The sequence below is a fragment of the Sinocyclocheilus anshuiensis genome, unplaced genomic scaffold (genome assembly GCF_001515605.1).
Source record: "Sinocyclocheilus anshuiensis isolate Anshui unplaced genomic scaffold, SAMN03320099.WGS_v1.1 scaffold1280, whole genome shotgun sequence".
Taxonomy (NCBI): domain Eukaryota; kingdom Metazoa; phylum Chordata; class Actinopteri; order Cypriniformes; family Cyprinidae; genus Sinocyclocheilus; species Sinocyclocheilus anshuiensis.
In genome coordinates, this window is record NW_015546075.1 from 4,415 (window position 1) to 17,623 (window position 13,209).

The following is a 13,209-nucleotide window of genomic DNA, read 5'->3' on the forward strand; positions in this document are numbered from 1 at the left end:
ATGACCTACCTCTGGATCTCAGATAACCCCCAAATATCTGATGTACAAAAGTGGTTGCCTGAGTTTGCCTGTCCAATCTGACAATAAATGACAATAATTCAGTATTAGACTGGATATAAGCATGCAGTCATTACAGTTAATGCACTGATGAATGATGAAATGCTTATTTCATGCCTTATAATGCTAGTAAACTGGCAAACAAAATTGCATTGTGTGAACTCACTTGTTTCCAGGCAGGCAGGACTTTTGCATAGCATCCACTGTGTACCTCAAGAACTCATGGGCATCTTCTTGACTTCCAAATCTGAAATGCTTTCCAATCCCTGAGGATAAGAACAAAAGATCAGTGGACTATGTTATAAATAACTGTCATCCTGAACCATTCCTTATCCCTTAAATTAAAAGCACTGTGGCTGTGCTGCTTGTTTTTATATGAACTAAGTTTTAACCTTAATAATTATTTTGTCAAAACCCTCAACTCCTATCTAGCACCATATCTGCAGTTGTACCACCTTTTTATGTAGCACTTGAGCGTTATATTAATAGTTTAGTAAATTGTAATTTTGTCACATGATTTCAAAGAAAATGTTACATCTTAAACTGAGCACTCACGTTTTAGCTCATTAAGCACACTGATAGGCTTAATGACGTTTCCAGAGTTGGCGAATACTTGGATGATGTGATTTTGCATGGTACACATCATGCAAAACCCAGGCTCATGACCTGCATGTAAAGAAGAAGAATGTACAGCATTAGAGAAAAGGCATGCTAAGCATATATACAATGTTGCAAAATCTTGCACACTTGCATGTTTTGGAATGCTCTCTGATCAGCATGTAGTTGGCAAGGGGAGCCGTGTAGGTCAGACACTGCAGGGTAGAGTTTAGGAAACATGTGTTGCCCAGGTTATGGAGACCTGCTCCAACGCGGTGGCCCTGGTTCCATTTCAAGCAAAGCCGCTCTGGGGAAAACAGGACTTTTTGAGGAAGAGCAATGCCATCCCCACTGGTCATGACCACTGCATGGTCCAAAAAAACAAAAAGAGACATATATTACACAAACAATGCAACATAACCTATTGTTGTACTTTAAAAGTGGTGATACAAAAAGCACTTGCCTTGCTCTCGGGGCCTTTCGACTTGGAGTGCTGTGTTATCACTACCATTCAGAGTCACTCCAATGGTCGAGGCCGTACAGGCAGTCTTGGCCCTTGAAATCTCAGTGGCAGAAGGGCCAACACTCCAGCTCGAACTACTGCTCTCCATGTCTCTGGAGGAGAAAGGTGTCAGGGAGCTGGAGTGCTTGCACCGCACTGACTCCAGGTCAGGTTTCTCTGGAGGTTTGTCAACTATGGTCATTATTCATTTTCTGTGGAAAAACAGACGCGCGTCAACTCGATCATTTTTGACAAGGCAGACAGATTTTTCATTGGCATGTGAAGTGGTTTTAAAGGCACATGTTCGGGTTAAACTAGTCAGGTGTCAAATGCAACAGGTAACTGAGAGGAAAGCAAAAACTCTCTAGCACAAAGTTGCTTTGCTCCTCAAAGGTAAAGATGTCTAGTGTAAACTGCTTCTGACCTTCTCTTACTCTAATAAAATATATAGTTTAAACAAACGGATATATTCATCAAACAATGTCCTAACAAATTATTTAAACAGGCCAGAACAATAAAACATACATAAATCATTGTTCATGTTACAGCACAGGGCCAGTGTAAACAACACTAATATATGCTAATTATACCACTTAATAAATGTGTGTTACTATGTAATATATGATTGCAATAACGTTTTTGGCTCAGTTTAAGTCTCGGCCATTTGTTTATTTAAAAAAAAAATTCGGTACATTAAATAAATGGTATTTCTTCAAGCCATTCAAAAGTTTAAAGTCTAACGTTATATTTGTCAACCTAAAAACTACATACCTTCATAAAAACATTTAGTCGCATAACTTCGTAACAAGTAAATACAGTGCAAAAAGACTAAAAACCACTAATACAGCATCAAAGAAGATAACGAGTTAAATGCCTAAGACATCGCGCTAAAGTGAAAGTACAACAAATACAAGTGAATGTTGAACCCCAAACACACTTAGTCGATTCTCACTACGCAAAACAACATCTAAAATTGTACGTATTCCTTTCCTTGTTAACGGCCAACCAAGATTTGATCGAATAAGCTTAATATGTGTTGATGTATTAACGCCGGTGTGTGTTGATGTACTGAGCTGCGCGCGCCAGCATGGGCCCGTGGCCTCCTCGGCTACTTCATGATAGCAATAGTTTACAGTAAACTCTCATATCAACACATTCCACCTCAGCAAAATGTGTGTACCTTTGATTACGTCGTCAGACTCTGACACTCAAAACACAGTTTAACAACTACAGTGGCGTTTCCGTGTGTGATTTTGCATGAGGAAATTATCCTGTAGTACAGTCTCCGCACGTCCGCCAACTGTTATCTGGTGTGCTCGGCTAAAGGCTTCTCGTGCGAGATAGGCCTCTGCCGCACGTTCTTTATACACCAAATACTACGGGTAAATATATTTGTAGTGGTAATAAATGTATGCGAAATTTAACTGGCTAGCCACATTTTTTGTTGGCGCCAGAAGTTCAGACTGATTTAAAGACCGCGGTATTGTACGTTAGCTACAAACGCCATGGTAACGGCGAAACGTAACAATACAGATGGAACATGGCATAAACAACTTCCAGAAGCCCGTCTGTGAATAAATATGATGATATATGTGGTGTGTCTCTTTCACAAACAAACAATACAACAGTACTAAATTAAATGACCCAAATTTCGAATTTAATCGGAAGCAGGTAAAAAGGAGGGGCACGGTATTTAAAATTCACCGGTGCCTTGGGCAACGCCGAAGAAAGACTCGTTGCGAAACCCGGTGTTTTCAATTTCGTGCCACGCAATAAACGCAACCACACAACACGCGCTCTCCAAAAATCACCTTCAGCAATCATATGTGATATTTAAATCAAATAATGCACATACCTGTAAATTTATGATTAATTTAAATGAGTTCATCCATTCTAAAATCCAAAGAGCGTCCGGCGGTGAACAATGACGTAGTTTCACCACGGGCCCATCCGGGTTCTTTCGTAATGTCAGCCAACCCAGTGTCGTGTGGATGTGGCCTTATTGAACGCGACCGTCAAGGCAGTGAATGTCTTTGTTGCTGTCAACTCGTCGAGAATAACAGTTTCCGTGGCTATATTCAGAGTAGTGTTTCGTACACATTTATATTACTGTAGAGGCGTTTTATAGTGGGTAATGGGTATTAGTGGATCGTACGGTAGGTTGTGGCATCTCATTATCCAACATGAATGTTTTTTCTTATGTAAATCTCACTGTGTTATTTCTAAGTTAAAGTTTAAATTGTTCAGTACGATATATTGCATCATTATCATGAATATTAAAAATACCCCAAGGTCATTGATAAGGCTACAAAAGTTATTTTGAAATTATAACACTGGAATGCATTAATAATTAAGTTTAAAAATGTAAAGATGTCATCTTAAGTATTAAAACGATAAATATTATTGTCATGTTTATTAAGAATACTATTGCGGTACTATTTACTTTTGAGGTGATATTTACTCAGCTTTAAAGAGTCAGATAAATGGAGACTAATGCACCATTGGCATGGGACTTTACTTTACAAACCTTTTGTCAAGTTAAATATGGCACTCATTTATATACATACAAGCAGAGCTGCACTCACACATACAACCATTTCCAAACAACAATTCATATAATGTACAAATATTGAGCACTTATGGCATTTCAAAAGAGTGACTATTATTATATATTTTCTGGACTGTGTATTGCAGTTTGAGAGATCTGTAGCTCACTGATCTGTCTCCTGAGCTGAACAATTTCTTCTTCTTGTTCATCAAGCTTGCGTTTCAAACTGTGAATAACCTAAAATAAAGAATGCAAACAAAGTTACAAGATCAAACGTTTCTTCAAAGCAACAAAGGTAACTAAAATGTGATTATACATGAACTTTTGGTTTGTGTTCCATTTTGGGGGTAAAAAAAAAACATTAGAGTCACACATACCATGTCATTGGCGCTGAAGAGGTCACTCTGAAGTAACTGAGATGCACTTGGTCGCACTAAGGGATCAGTGCTGGTCAGTAGGGTGATACACTTGGCCAGAAGTGGCCAGCTTTTAGATAGAGTGTTGGGGATATTGCCCTGCCGTAGTTCTCCAAGTGTGTGCACACGCTCCATCTCGGTCCCAAATGGCTGGAATAACTCAAAGGCAATCACTCCTATACTGTACAGATCTGACTGTACAAATGAAACAAATACTGAGCATCAAGTTTTACTACCACATTTTTAGTATGTGTCTAAGATGAAACAGCCACGCACCGAAGTTCAGCCTAAAAAACATCAGACTTTACATTATAACAGTTTGTAACTTTACAGTTTTTTCTTACCTTTGAATCATAGTGAGAACCCTCAAATTGTTCTGGGGCAGCGTAAACAAAAGTTCCCACTCCACTAGTGTGAGCTGAATCTAGTGTGAAAAGTGTAATGAGAAATAATATGTTGCATTAGTTCACTGCTGCCATTGCTGCCATTTACTGTTACCTGCCAGTTAATCAGAGGTAGTTTCGCAACAAATGGGAAAATGAGGATAATCAATGTAAAAATGTATTTGTAAATATTATAGTTCAGAATTTGTAATAACTTAAAATACTCTTGTGAATACAGAAGAGGTTACAAGGCCTGTCACCTGTGTTTACACCTGCTTGAGAGCTGGAGGGCCGCTGCTCATGTTCATCCATTATTATGTTCCGGCAAGCCAATCCAAAGTCCCCTATCTTCACATGGCACTCAGGTCCATGAAGGAAAATGTTTCTAGGCTGTAAATAAATAAATATACTTGTAACAAACTTGCAACAAACAGACACTATAAAAACAGTAAGTGTGAGCAACCTTAAAATAATCGAAACTGAGATGCTATTAGGACTAAAAATTCTTTTGATTAAAATAAATAAAAAAAATTATGTGGAGAGAACCCATATTGTGCAGTTCCCATACAGATTTTGCATTATAAATGAATTTTTAAATCTTTTTTATATATATTTTTTTATTGTTACACAAATAGAAGATCCACAGTAATAAATATCCAAAATTATTTTGTTAAACAGTTTTAACATATTAATCGCTTTAAAAAAAATTACATTTGTTTAGGAATTTCATAGGTAACTGTGTATTCTAGCCTTTTGTTTATTAAAAAATGTGTGCAGATCCAAGTGGTATTCGGGCTTACTATTATATAGATTAAAAATACTTATGAGAAAGCAATTCATGCTTATAAGACTAAGTATCCAGAAGAGATGCGTGAGAAATACTGTGTTACCTTACTGTGACAAACAGATAGAATTTGTTTGTGAGGGACAAGAAGAGTGTTTGTCAAAGTGACTATCTGCAACTCATTTTATTTTGAAATAGTTGATTGTTAAATGCCATGCTGGCTGTATACTGTTGCTTTGCAAAAGTCCAACCTGCTTTGCAAATTGTTGTGCCACACCAGCCCAATATCTGTTATCAAAACACTAGGTCTCCTCCCATGCAGACTAATGCATTTACAGTTTCAAGCCAGACATGTACTAGATATTTGTGTGGTGAACAATACCAAGTTATGCAAACCAACAAAATAAGTACACATACCTTAAGGTCTCTATGCATAATACCACGGGAATGAATGTACTCCACTCCTTCAAGTATTTTCTTTAAAATTTTCAATGCGTGTTCAGAGTCAACTGACTCGCAAGGATCTGTGGATCAATGTATTGGTTAAAAAAATGCTAAAATAATCAAACAACACAATTATATGCTGTGATTGAATGTAAAAAAAAAAAATCTGTGATTGTAAGTCCATTGTATGCTCTGGAAATCAGCTTTTCTTGTCTTTCCTGTTCAGCCAATGTGTCAGCCAATGCAAAAACAGGAAACGGGTGTACTGTATGTAAGTGACTACTATATTTGTTATATAAGTGTTATATAAAGGAAGGGAATCTGAGCAATTTATAAGACTTCCAAAAAAGTACCTATTTAATGGCATTTAAAGAAAGAAGTGCAGACTATGTGTAGTGTAAGTATGTGAAGTGCAAACTCCTCTGTGAACTATAGTAAATTCATGTGAATAAAGTGATCTCACCTACTAACATCAAGAGTCCCTCTGTGGTCCTCAAGTTTCTTTCCTGTATCCAGTCTTTCAAAGATCGCTCACACAGCTGCATTTGTATATAAAGCATTAAATGGAATTGAACCTATAGACAGGAACAAGAAAAAATGATGAAAAACATAAAAGATTTCCTCATTTAAATCAATTGTTACATTCAGTGTTTAGTGAACCATATACCTCGTGTGCCTGCTTTTCGGACCATTCAGCAGTGTCCATATCAATGTAAGAGTTATTGTTCAATTCCAGTCTGTTTTGACTGAGGTCGTCCTCTGAGAGTGTTGAGCTCTCCCATTTAGCTGCAGGGCATTTGTTCACTGTAGCACGTGGCTTTCCCAGAAACACACATGGAACAAAGTTTTGTGGGTTGCGGACATTTTTTGGGCAAACAGCATGTCCCATCTCTTCTTTTAAAGTTGAGGGTTTCACTGAGAGGCTCTCTAATGCAACCTGATTTTCTTTGGCTTCTGCTTGTTCAGAATGTTCAAAAACAATGGACGATCCATTGCTGCTGATAGTGTTTTCCTGTGTACACCTGAAGCAAGAAACATTTTCAATATGCTATTGTAAACGTGTTACAATTAGTCAATTGTGTTGGGAAAAAAATGTTCAAACCATCTTACCCATCTTTCTGTAAAGGTTTCTCTAATGCTGTAAATGTTTGTGAAATAAGGGATTTTGGATCTAGTGAGAAAAACAGAAAATTGTACATGTTTGTATCATTTTTGTATGACTCAGGAAATACTGAATAAAGCAAAGCATGATTCAAATGGCTATATCTCCTAATGTAACAACATCAATACAGCAACTAACTTTTCACAGCAGGCTGAACATGCTCCATCCATGCTGTGTGATATCCAACAATATTGGGATGCTGAAGGCTGGAGAGCACTTTAACCTCTCTAAGAACCTGCAAGGAGATAAAAACAGATGCAATAAGGTATATTATCTCTAAATCATATAGATTTGGGGGGTAAATTACCACTATATTAACTGAATCTGTGACATACTTTACCTTCATACAGTCGTCTCTTGTTACTTTCTTGATGAGAATTTTTTTCACCGCATATTCCTGACCATCGAGCTTGTTTGTGACCTAAAACATTATTATTGTTTTTAGTAAGCACCTTTCAACGTCATGTGTTCACTCTATTTAAGAGTACAATATGATCAAAACATCTCCTTACTTTAAACACTTTGCCATAGGATCCTTTACCCAGTGTTGCGATTTCTTCAAATTCACTAAGGTAACGGGATGTGTGTGCTTGGAAAAGACCATCTTTGGTTCTAGGATAGATAAGCATATCTCAGTCATTTTAAAGTAAATGTAAAAGTACTGGTAGTACACTACCATTCAAAGGTTTCGGGTGAGTATAAGAAATTTTTCTTCAACAAGGATTAAGTTCCATTAAGTTGATCAAAAGTGACAGTGAAGACATTTATGATGTTACAAAAGATTACTTATATTTTAAATAAATTCTGTTCTTTTGAACTTTCTATTCATCAAAGAATCATAAAAATAAATCCACATTTACACCAAAATATTAAGCAGCACAACTGTTTTTTAGCATTGATAATAATAAGAAATATTTCTTGAACACCAAATTAGCATACCAGAATGATTTCTAAAGGATCATGTGACATTGAAGACTAGAGTAATGGCTGCTGAAAATGCAGCTTTGCCTTCACAGGAATCAATTACATTTTAAATAAATGCAGCCTTTGTGACTATAAGAGATTCTTTAAAAAACATTTAAAAAATCGGATCCTATTTGACCCTAAGCCTTTGAACAGTAGTGTATATTACGTGGAGCTTCTACAAGTGTAAAAGTGTTCACCTTAGGCTCTGGCCTTCTTTATTCAAGTATCTATGTTCCTGCAGAATCCAAAAGATGAACAGGTTTTTTGTTTTTGTTCATGAAAGCAACAGCTGCATAGAAGACATAAAAAAATAAATGAAATTGATGATGAATTATGTCGGATTACCTGGGGGAAGAGAGATGAGCTGGTCGCGTGCAGGAGCTCTGTGAATGCCCGGTTATGCTGTAGTCGGACCGTACTAAACTCATCACTGATAGCCAGTGGTGACAGGAGGTTCATGGCTGCTAAACGCTGGCCTATCACTGACAAATGTAAGACAAATAACAGATTATTAAAAAAAATAAACAAAAGGTGCCTATTTATAAGGCAGTATCAACCTACCCTTAAACAGCATGCGTGAGCGTGTTGGATCACTCTCGTACACAAAGCACAAGTGTTCCAGTAGAGATCCCAGCAGCAGTTGGTTGGGAATGGCAGAGGCAAATTCCTGGATCGATGGATACTGTCTCCCCGCCAGCAACACTTCACAGTTATTGTCCGAGTCTGAGGCTACATTTATATGACAATTAAAAACGTTGAATACTATATGTTTGACTATGTTTGAATATCAAATACACAAAATAAGTGAAAACTAGCCAAACTGAGTCTAAAAAGGACTTGGATTCGAGATTTCTTACCTTCTGCAATAACTTTGGCAATTAAAGCAATAATGTCATTTTCCCCTGAATCCATTTAGACACCAAGCATTTACGGTACTCTCTTAACAGCTGAGCAAAGAGAAATATACCAATGCTGCATCTTCAGTGTACAGTTGGGGTGGGTAAGGTCTAAATTCACTTATCAGCTTGAAACATTTTCAAGTTACCCCCCACACCCCTAATAAGTAACACAGATAAAATATTGGAGGAGGGACATCTTAAATCAATTTAGTTGTTTGGACATACTTTGACAGATTGTGCACATGATATTTAAAGCCATTATCATCCAAAGAGAGTAAATAACCTTAATTAATACTAGGTTTATACGCCCAAACTCTAGCCATGACTACAGTCATGAATGAAAGGGGCTGCACTTTATATTGCAGCGGACTCACTATCAAACTGGACGTCATCCTCCGTATCTGTCAGGCTGAATATTCCTCCTCTTGGTCCTCTGTCTCGAGTGGAAAGGCCCTGTCGGACATGAAAGCTACGGCTGTTAGCAGTGGAATCTACACGGCTACTCGAACTTTCTTCTGCCATGAGTCTCTCTTTTGTGTGAAACATGACGTTTTGCTAAAAGACACTTCTGTTCATCCCATTCAGTAGCTCCATTCAGAAGGGCCAAAATTTAAAAAAAAAACAGCCCTTTTAATTTGCCCCCCACTTCCACGTTTTAAAACCGGCCGAATAGAAATACCACGGCAAACCGACAGTGACCTGCCATGTTTCTACGGACAACAGTCAGGAAGTATCTCTAAGTTATTACCATGTGATGACGTGATGAACAACTTATGATAATATGCATCTAAACTTTAATCGAATAATCATTTGATTGATTTATTGTAGTTTCTACATACCTTTATCTCCATAAACAACACAAGTTACAATAAAATAACCTTAACAATGTTGTTGTTTCAGTGTCAGTTTCGTCTAATACTAGAATTGAACTTTTTACACAGTCCCTACTCAGGCAACCACGCGCAGGATGATGAAACCATAGACTGTATAGGATGAAACGTTTTAAAATAATGCATTAAAATCGGTACTTTAGTTTTATTACAATGCATCACAATCTGACACGTCAATAAAATGTAACCGATCAATAAGAAACAATAAAAAAGAAAACGCATTAATACGGAAAGACGAAACAGTGCACTTGGTGTACACAGTTGATCACATGCTACGCAAAACATGTGGTGACCTGACGTTGTGCGTCACACCGCGGGAAACGTCTACAGAGAGGCAGAGAGCTATTCAGTTGTGCGCATGTTTATTGCATATGAAATACTGAAGTGTGTTCCATTATAGTTCATCAGAACTAATTCCTTGTCGAAGCATTGGTTTTTGACACTGAGCAAGGAAAACACATTAAATTCCCGCTCCTTGTTTGACCTGGATACCGCAGGGAGCAGAAGCTATCAAAATACCTCAAATGCAACCCTTAAGTTAAGATTCTGTGACTGATACCATATATATTGCTACATAAAAAAATGTCAGACTCAAGGTAAGTGTTTATAGCTTTGCATATTAATTTTAGTAGTTTGCTACATTAGAACAACGAGAAATAATAGACTATAGTGATTGATAGAGATTATCTGCTATTCTGGACATACTGTTTACTATAGTGTTGTACAGTGCTGTTCACTAATGTTTCCCTTCATATTCTGTGTTTTAAATTCCTAGCACAGGTTCTGCTGGAGCCATAAAGGCAATAGACAAACAGTCTGTGCATCAGATCTGCTCTGGACAGGTGGTGCTGAGTCTGGCCACAGCTGTGAAAGAGCTGGTGGAGAACAGCATTGATGCTGGTGCCACTAATGTCGGTGAGCTCAAGGGATGAGAGCATGAGGAAACATTGCATTTGAGGTCATGCTACATTTGGTCAAGTGTCTTGTTTTCATACAGATGTCAAGCTAAAAGACAGTGGAATAGAGTTAGTGGAAGTTTCCGACAATGGAAAAGGTGTTGAGGAGCAAAACTTTGAGGGACTAAGTAAGTTGCCTTGTGAACATTAGAGATAAAAGACTGGCATGCTTACACTTCCGGTCAAAAGTTTGAAATAATTAAGATTTTTTTTAAAGGTTTTTGAAAGATATTTCTTATGCTTACCAAGGCTGTATTTATTCATATTTTTAAATGAATCCATTTATTCCTGTGATGGCAAAGCTGAATTTTAAGCAGCAATTGCTCTCATCTTCACTGTCACACGATTCTTTAGAAATCATTCTAATATGCTGATCTGGTGCTCGAGAAACATTTGATTATTATCAATGCTGAAAATAGTTTTTGCTGCTTTACTGAAGATCTGGAGTAATGGCTGCAGAAAATTCAGCTTTGCCATCACAGGGATAAATTATGTTTTAAAATATATTAAAATAGAAAACAGCTCTTTTAAATTGCAATAATATTTCACAATGTTACTGTTTTTATTATTGTATTTTTGATCAAATCATTTCAGGTGAGCATGAGAGACTTCTTTCAAAAACATTATGAAATCTAAATGATTTCTAATTTTTGACCGGTAGTAACTTATTTGTGTCCTTTCAACTTCTGCAGCTTTAAAACATCACACCTCTAAACTAAGAGATTTTTCCGACCTGATACACGTGGAGACGTTTGGGTTCCGTGGTGAAGCTCTGAGCTCACTTTGTGCTCTTAGGTAACACTTTACTTTGGATTTGTCCTCTTAATTCTTACAATATGAGTGTGATGATTATAGTATAGTGATGATCTCACAATTGTTCATGTTGTGATATCTTGTTTTGTTCATCTCTGATGACTAGTCTATCCACTAGTGATTCCTTAATGTACACTGTTTTTACTTATGATCGCAGTGATCTTAGTGTTGTGACCTGCCATGAGAGCGCTCAGATCGGAGCTCGGCTGGTGTATGACCATGATGGTCATCTCACTCAGCATGTGCCGCATCCCCGCCAACATGGCACAACTGTCACTCTGCAGAAACTCTTCTCCACATTACCTGTCCGACACAAGGAGTTCCAGCGCAACATCAAAAAGGTCTGCTGGGAGATACATGGGTACAGGGGTTTGCATCCATGTTTAGAAAGAAATTAACTAGAGTTTCTACACAGGAATATTCCAAGATGATTTTCGTCTTGCAGTCCTACTGCATCATCTCCACTGGTGTGCGTATTACATGTGCCAACCAGACGGGACAAGGCAAGCGCACCACAGTACTGTGCACCAGTGAGAGTAACAGCATGAGAGACAACATTGGAGCTGTGTTTGGACCTAAACAGGTGAGAATGACCTATTCTTTGTAGTGGATAATTTAAGAAGAGAAATTCTTGCATAGTGTTGTCAAAAGTAGCGATGTCGGTAGACCAGTCGGTACTGAAATTGTAAAAATGTGACAATACCAGCATTTCCCACTGGCATTTTGAGCGCTGTTGAGAGGATTCTTAAACACCTCTGATTGGCCATTGTGTTCACATGCTCAACAGAAATGTCTGTGATTGGCTACAATGATATGATCATTACTTCATTGCATCAGATCCGTCTATGAGCAGATATATTAGGGATCCGCTGATAGATGCAGCTTCGGTATGGTCACATTTTTTAAATTTCAGTACTGACATCAGTACTTTTGGCAACACTGTTCTTACACCAATATTGACAAACAGAACACACTTTGTTATATAATCATAACAAAGTACTTTTATGATTATTTATCCCTGTTGTTTGAAAGTAACATGTATTTCACATTTTTACTTCTCCACAGCTACAAAGTTTGATTCCCTTCCAACAAATATCTCCCGGTGAATCAATTAAGGAAGACTATGGTCTCGGGGAGGTAGATGTTCCTAAAGACCTTTTTGTGTGAGTTTTTCTGTGTAAACACATGACTTTGTTTGTGCACTTTCTGCAAATAAGGTAATGAAAACCATTTTATAACTTGGAATATTCCTGTGTAAAGTGATCGTTATTGATGATATTAAATTCTAGCATTGACGGGTTTGTGTCACAAGCGGATCATGGTGTTGGTCGAAGTGCTACTGACAGACAGTTCTTCTTTATCAATAAAAGACCCTGTGATCCAGTAAAGGTGTGGTCTCTTTTTTTTTTTAGTATGCTTTTTTGTGTTCATATAATTATATATATAATAAGTATAACATCATTATTGTTGTTGTTTTTTTGTAATATTTGCAGGCCTCCAAGCTTGTGAATGAGGTTTATCACATGTACAATCGGCATCAATACCCTTTTGTCGCTCTAAACATCACTGTTGCTTCAGGTAAGACTTGACAGAACAATAAAGAAATTTAATTGTATATAAAAGTGTACACTACTGTTACACTACTGTAGCATTTGATTTTAATTGATGAAAGGTGTCAGTAAAATATTTACAATGTTACAAAAAATTTATTATTAATAAACTCTGTTCTTCTAAACTTTCTATTAATTAAAAATTCATATACAGTGTATATATATATATATATATATATATA

General features: G+C 37.2%; 3 protein-coding genes across 6 annotated transcripts in view; 1 reads left to right on the forward strand and 2 right to left on the reverse strand.

Annotated features, from left to right (window-relative positions):
* Positions 1–5: 5 nt before the first annotated feature.
* Positions 6–3,486, reverse strand: LOC107699844 (ubiquitin carboxyl-terminal hydrolase 42-like; the record flags this gene model as incomplete). Its single annotated transcript, XM_016501249.1, has 6 exons — positions 3,012–3,486; positions 1,118–1,368; positions 809–1,018; positions 613–723; positions 224–323; positions 6–77 (listed from the first exon to the last, which is right to left on the reverse strand). Coding segments are annotated over exons 2-6 (734 nt in total), but the record flags the coding sequence as incomplete, so codon positions are not given.
* A 75-nt stretch (positions 3,487–3,561) lies between these two features.
* Positions 3,562–9,582, reverse strand: LOC107699862 (eukaryotic translation initiation factor 2-alpha kinase 1). Of its 4 annotated transcripts, none has more exons than XM_016501266.1 (16): positions 9,133–9,212; positions 8,717–8,806; positions 8,421–8,588; positions 8,205–8,341; positions 8,057–8,094; positions 7,406–7,505; positions 7,234–7,314; positions 7,032–7,128; positions 6,842–6,902; positions 6,399–6,753; positions 6,195–6,306; positions 5,705–5,811; positions 4,764–4,893; positions 4,465–4,544; positions 4,082–4,315; positions 3,562–3,941 (listed from the first exon to the last, which is right to left on the reverse strand). In XM_016501266.1, the coding sequence occupies exons 2-16, from the start codon at positions 8,769–8,771 to the stop codon at positions 3,822–3,824; spliced, it is 1,875 nt and encodes a 624-aa protein (XP_016356752.1). In that variant the 5' UTR covers positions 8,772–8,806; positions 9,133–9,212; the 3' UTR covers positions 3,562–3,821. The 4 variants fall into 4 exon arrangements, with proteins under 4 accessions (XP_016356752.1, XP_016356753.1, XP_016356751.1 ...); XM_016501267.1 differs by having other exon boundaries at positions 8,717–8,915; positions 9,133–9,189; XM_016501265.1 differs by lacking the exon at positions 8,717–8,806 and having other exon boundaries at positions 8,421–8,549; positions 9,133–9,582.
* Positions 9,583–9,608: 26 nt separating this feature from the next.
* Positions 9,609–13,209, forward strand: part of LOC107699861 (mismatch repair endonuclease PMS2) — a 6,122-nt gene continuing 2,521 nt past the window's right edge. Inside the window, exons 1-9 of the mRNA XM_016501263.1 lie at positions 9,609–10,244; positions 10,424–10,563; positions 10,646–10,732; positions 11,297–11,399; positions 11,575–11,758; positions 11,833–12,000; positions 12,483–12,580; positions 12,707–12,806; positions 12,911–12,995. Coding sequence (XP_016356749.1) covers positions 10,231–10,244; positions 10,424–10,563; positions 10,646–10,732; positions 11,297–11,399; positions 11,575–11,758; positions 11,833–12,000; positions 12,483–12,580; positions 12,707–12,806; positions 12,911–12,995 — 979 coding nt within the window. The 5' untranslated portion in view covers positions 9,609–10,230. The remainder of the gene's footprint in view (positions 10,245–10,423; positions 10,564–10,645; positions 10,733–11,296; positions 11,400–11,574; positions 11,759–11,832; positions 12,001–12,482; positions 12,581–12,706; positions 12,807–12,910; positions 12,996–13,209) is intronic.

Bases quoted from the DNA above. Each gene is read 5' to 3' on its own strand.
- LOC107699862 (XM_016501264.1), bottom strand. From the start codon at position 9,304: ATGTTTCACACAAAAGAGAGACTCATGGCAGAAGAAAGTTCGAGTAGC. The intron at 7,315-7,405 runs GTAAGGAGATGT...ATAATGTTTTAG, and splicing joins CCTATGGCAAAGTGTTTAAA to GTCACAAACAAGCTCGATGG. The intron at 4,545-4,763 runs GTGACAGGCCTT...TTTTCACACTAG, and splicing joins TCAAGCAGGTGTAAACACAG to ATTCAGCTCACACTAGTGGA.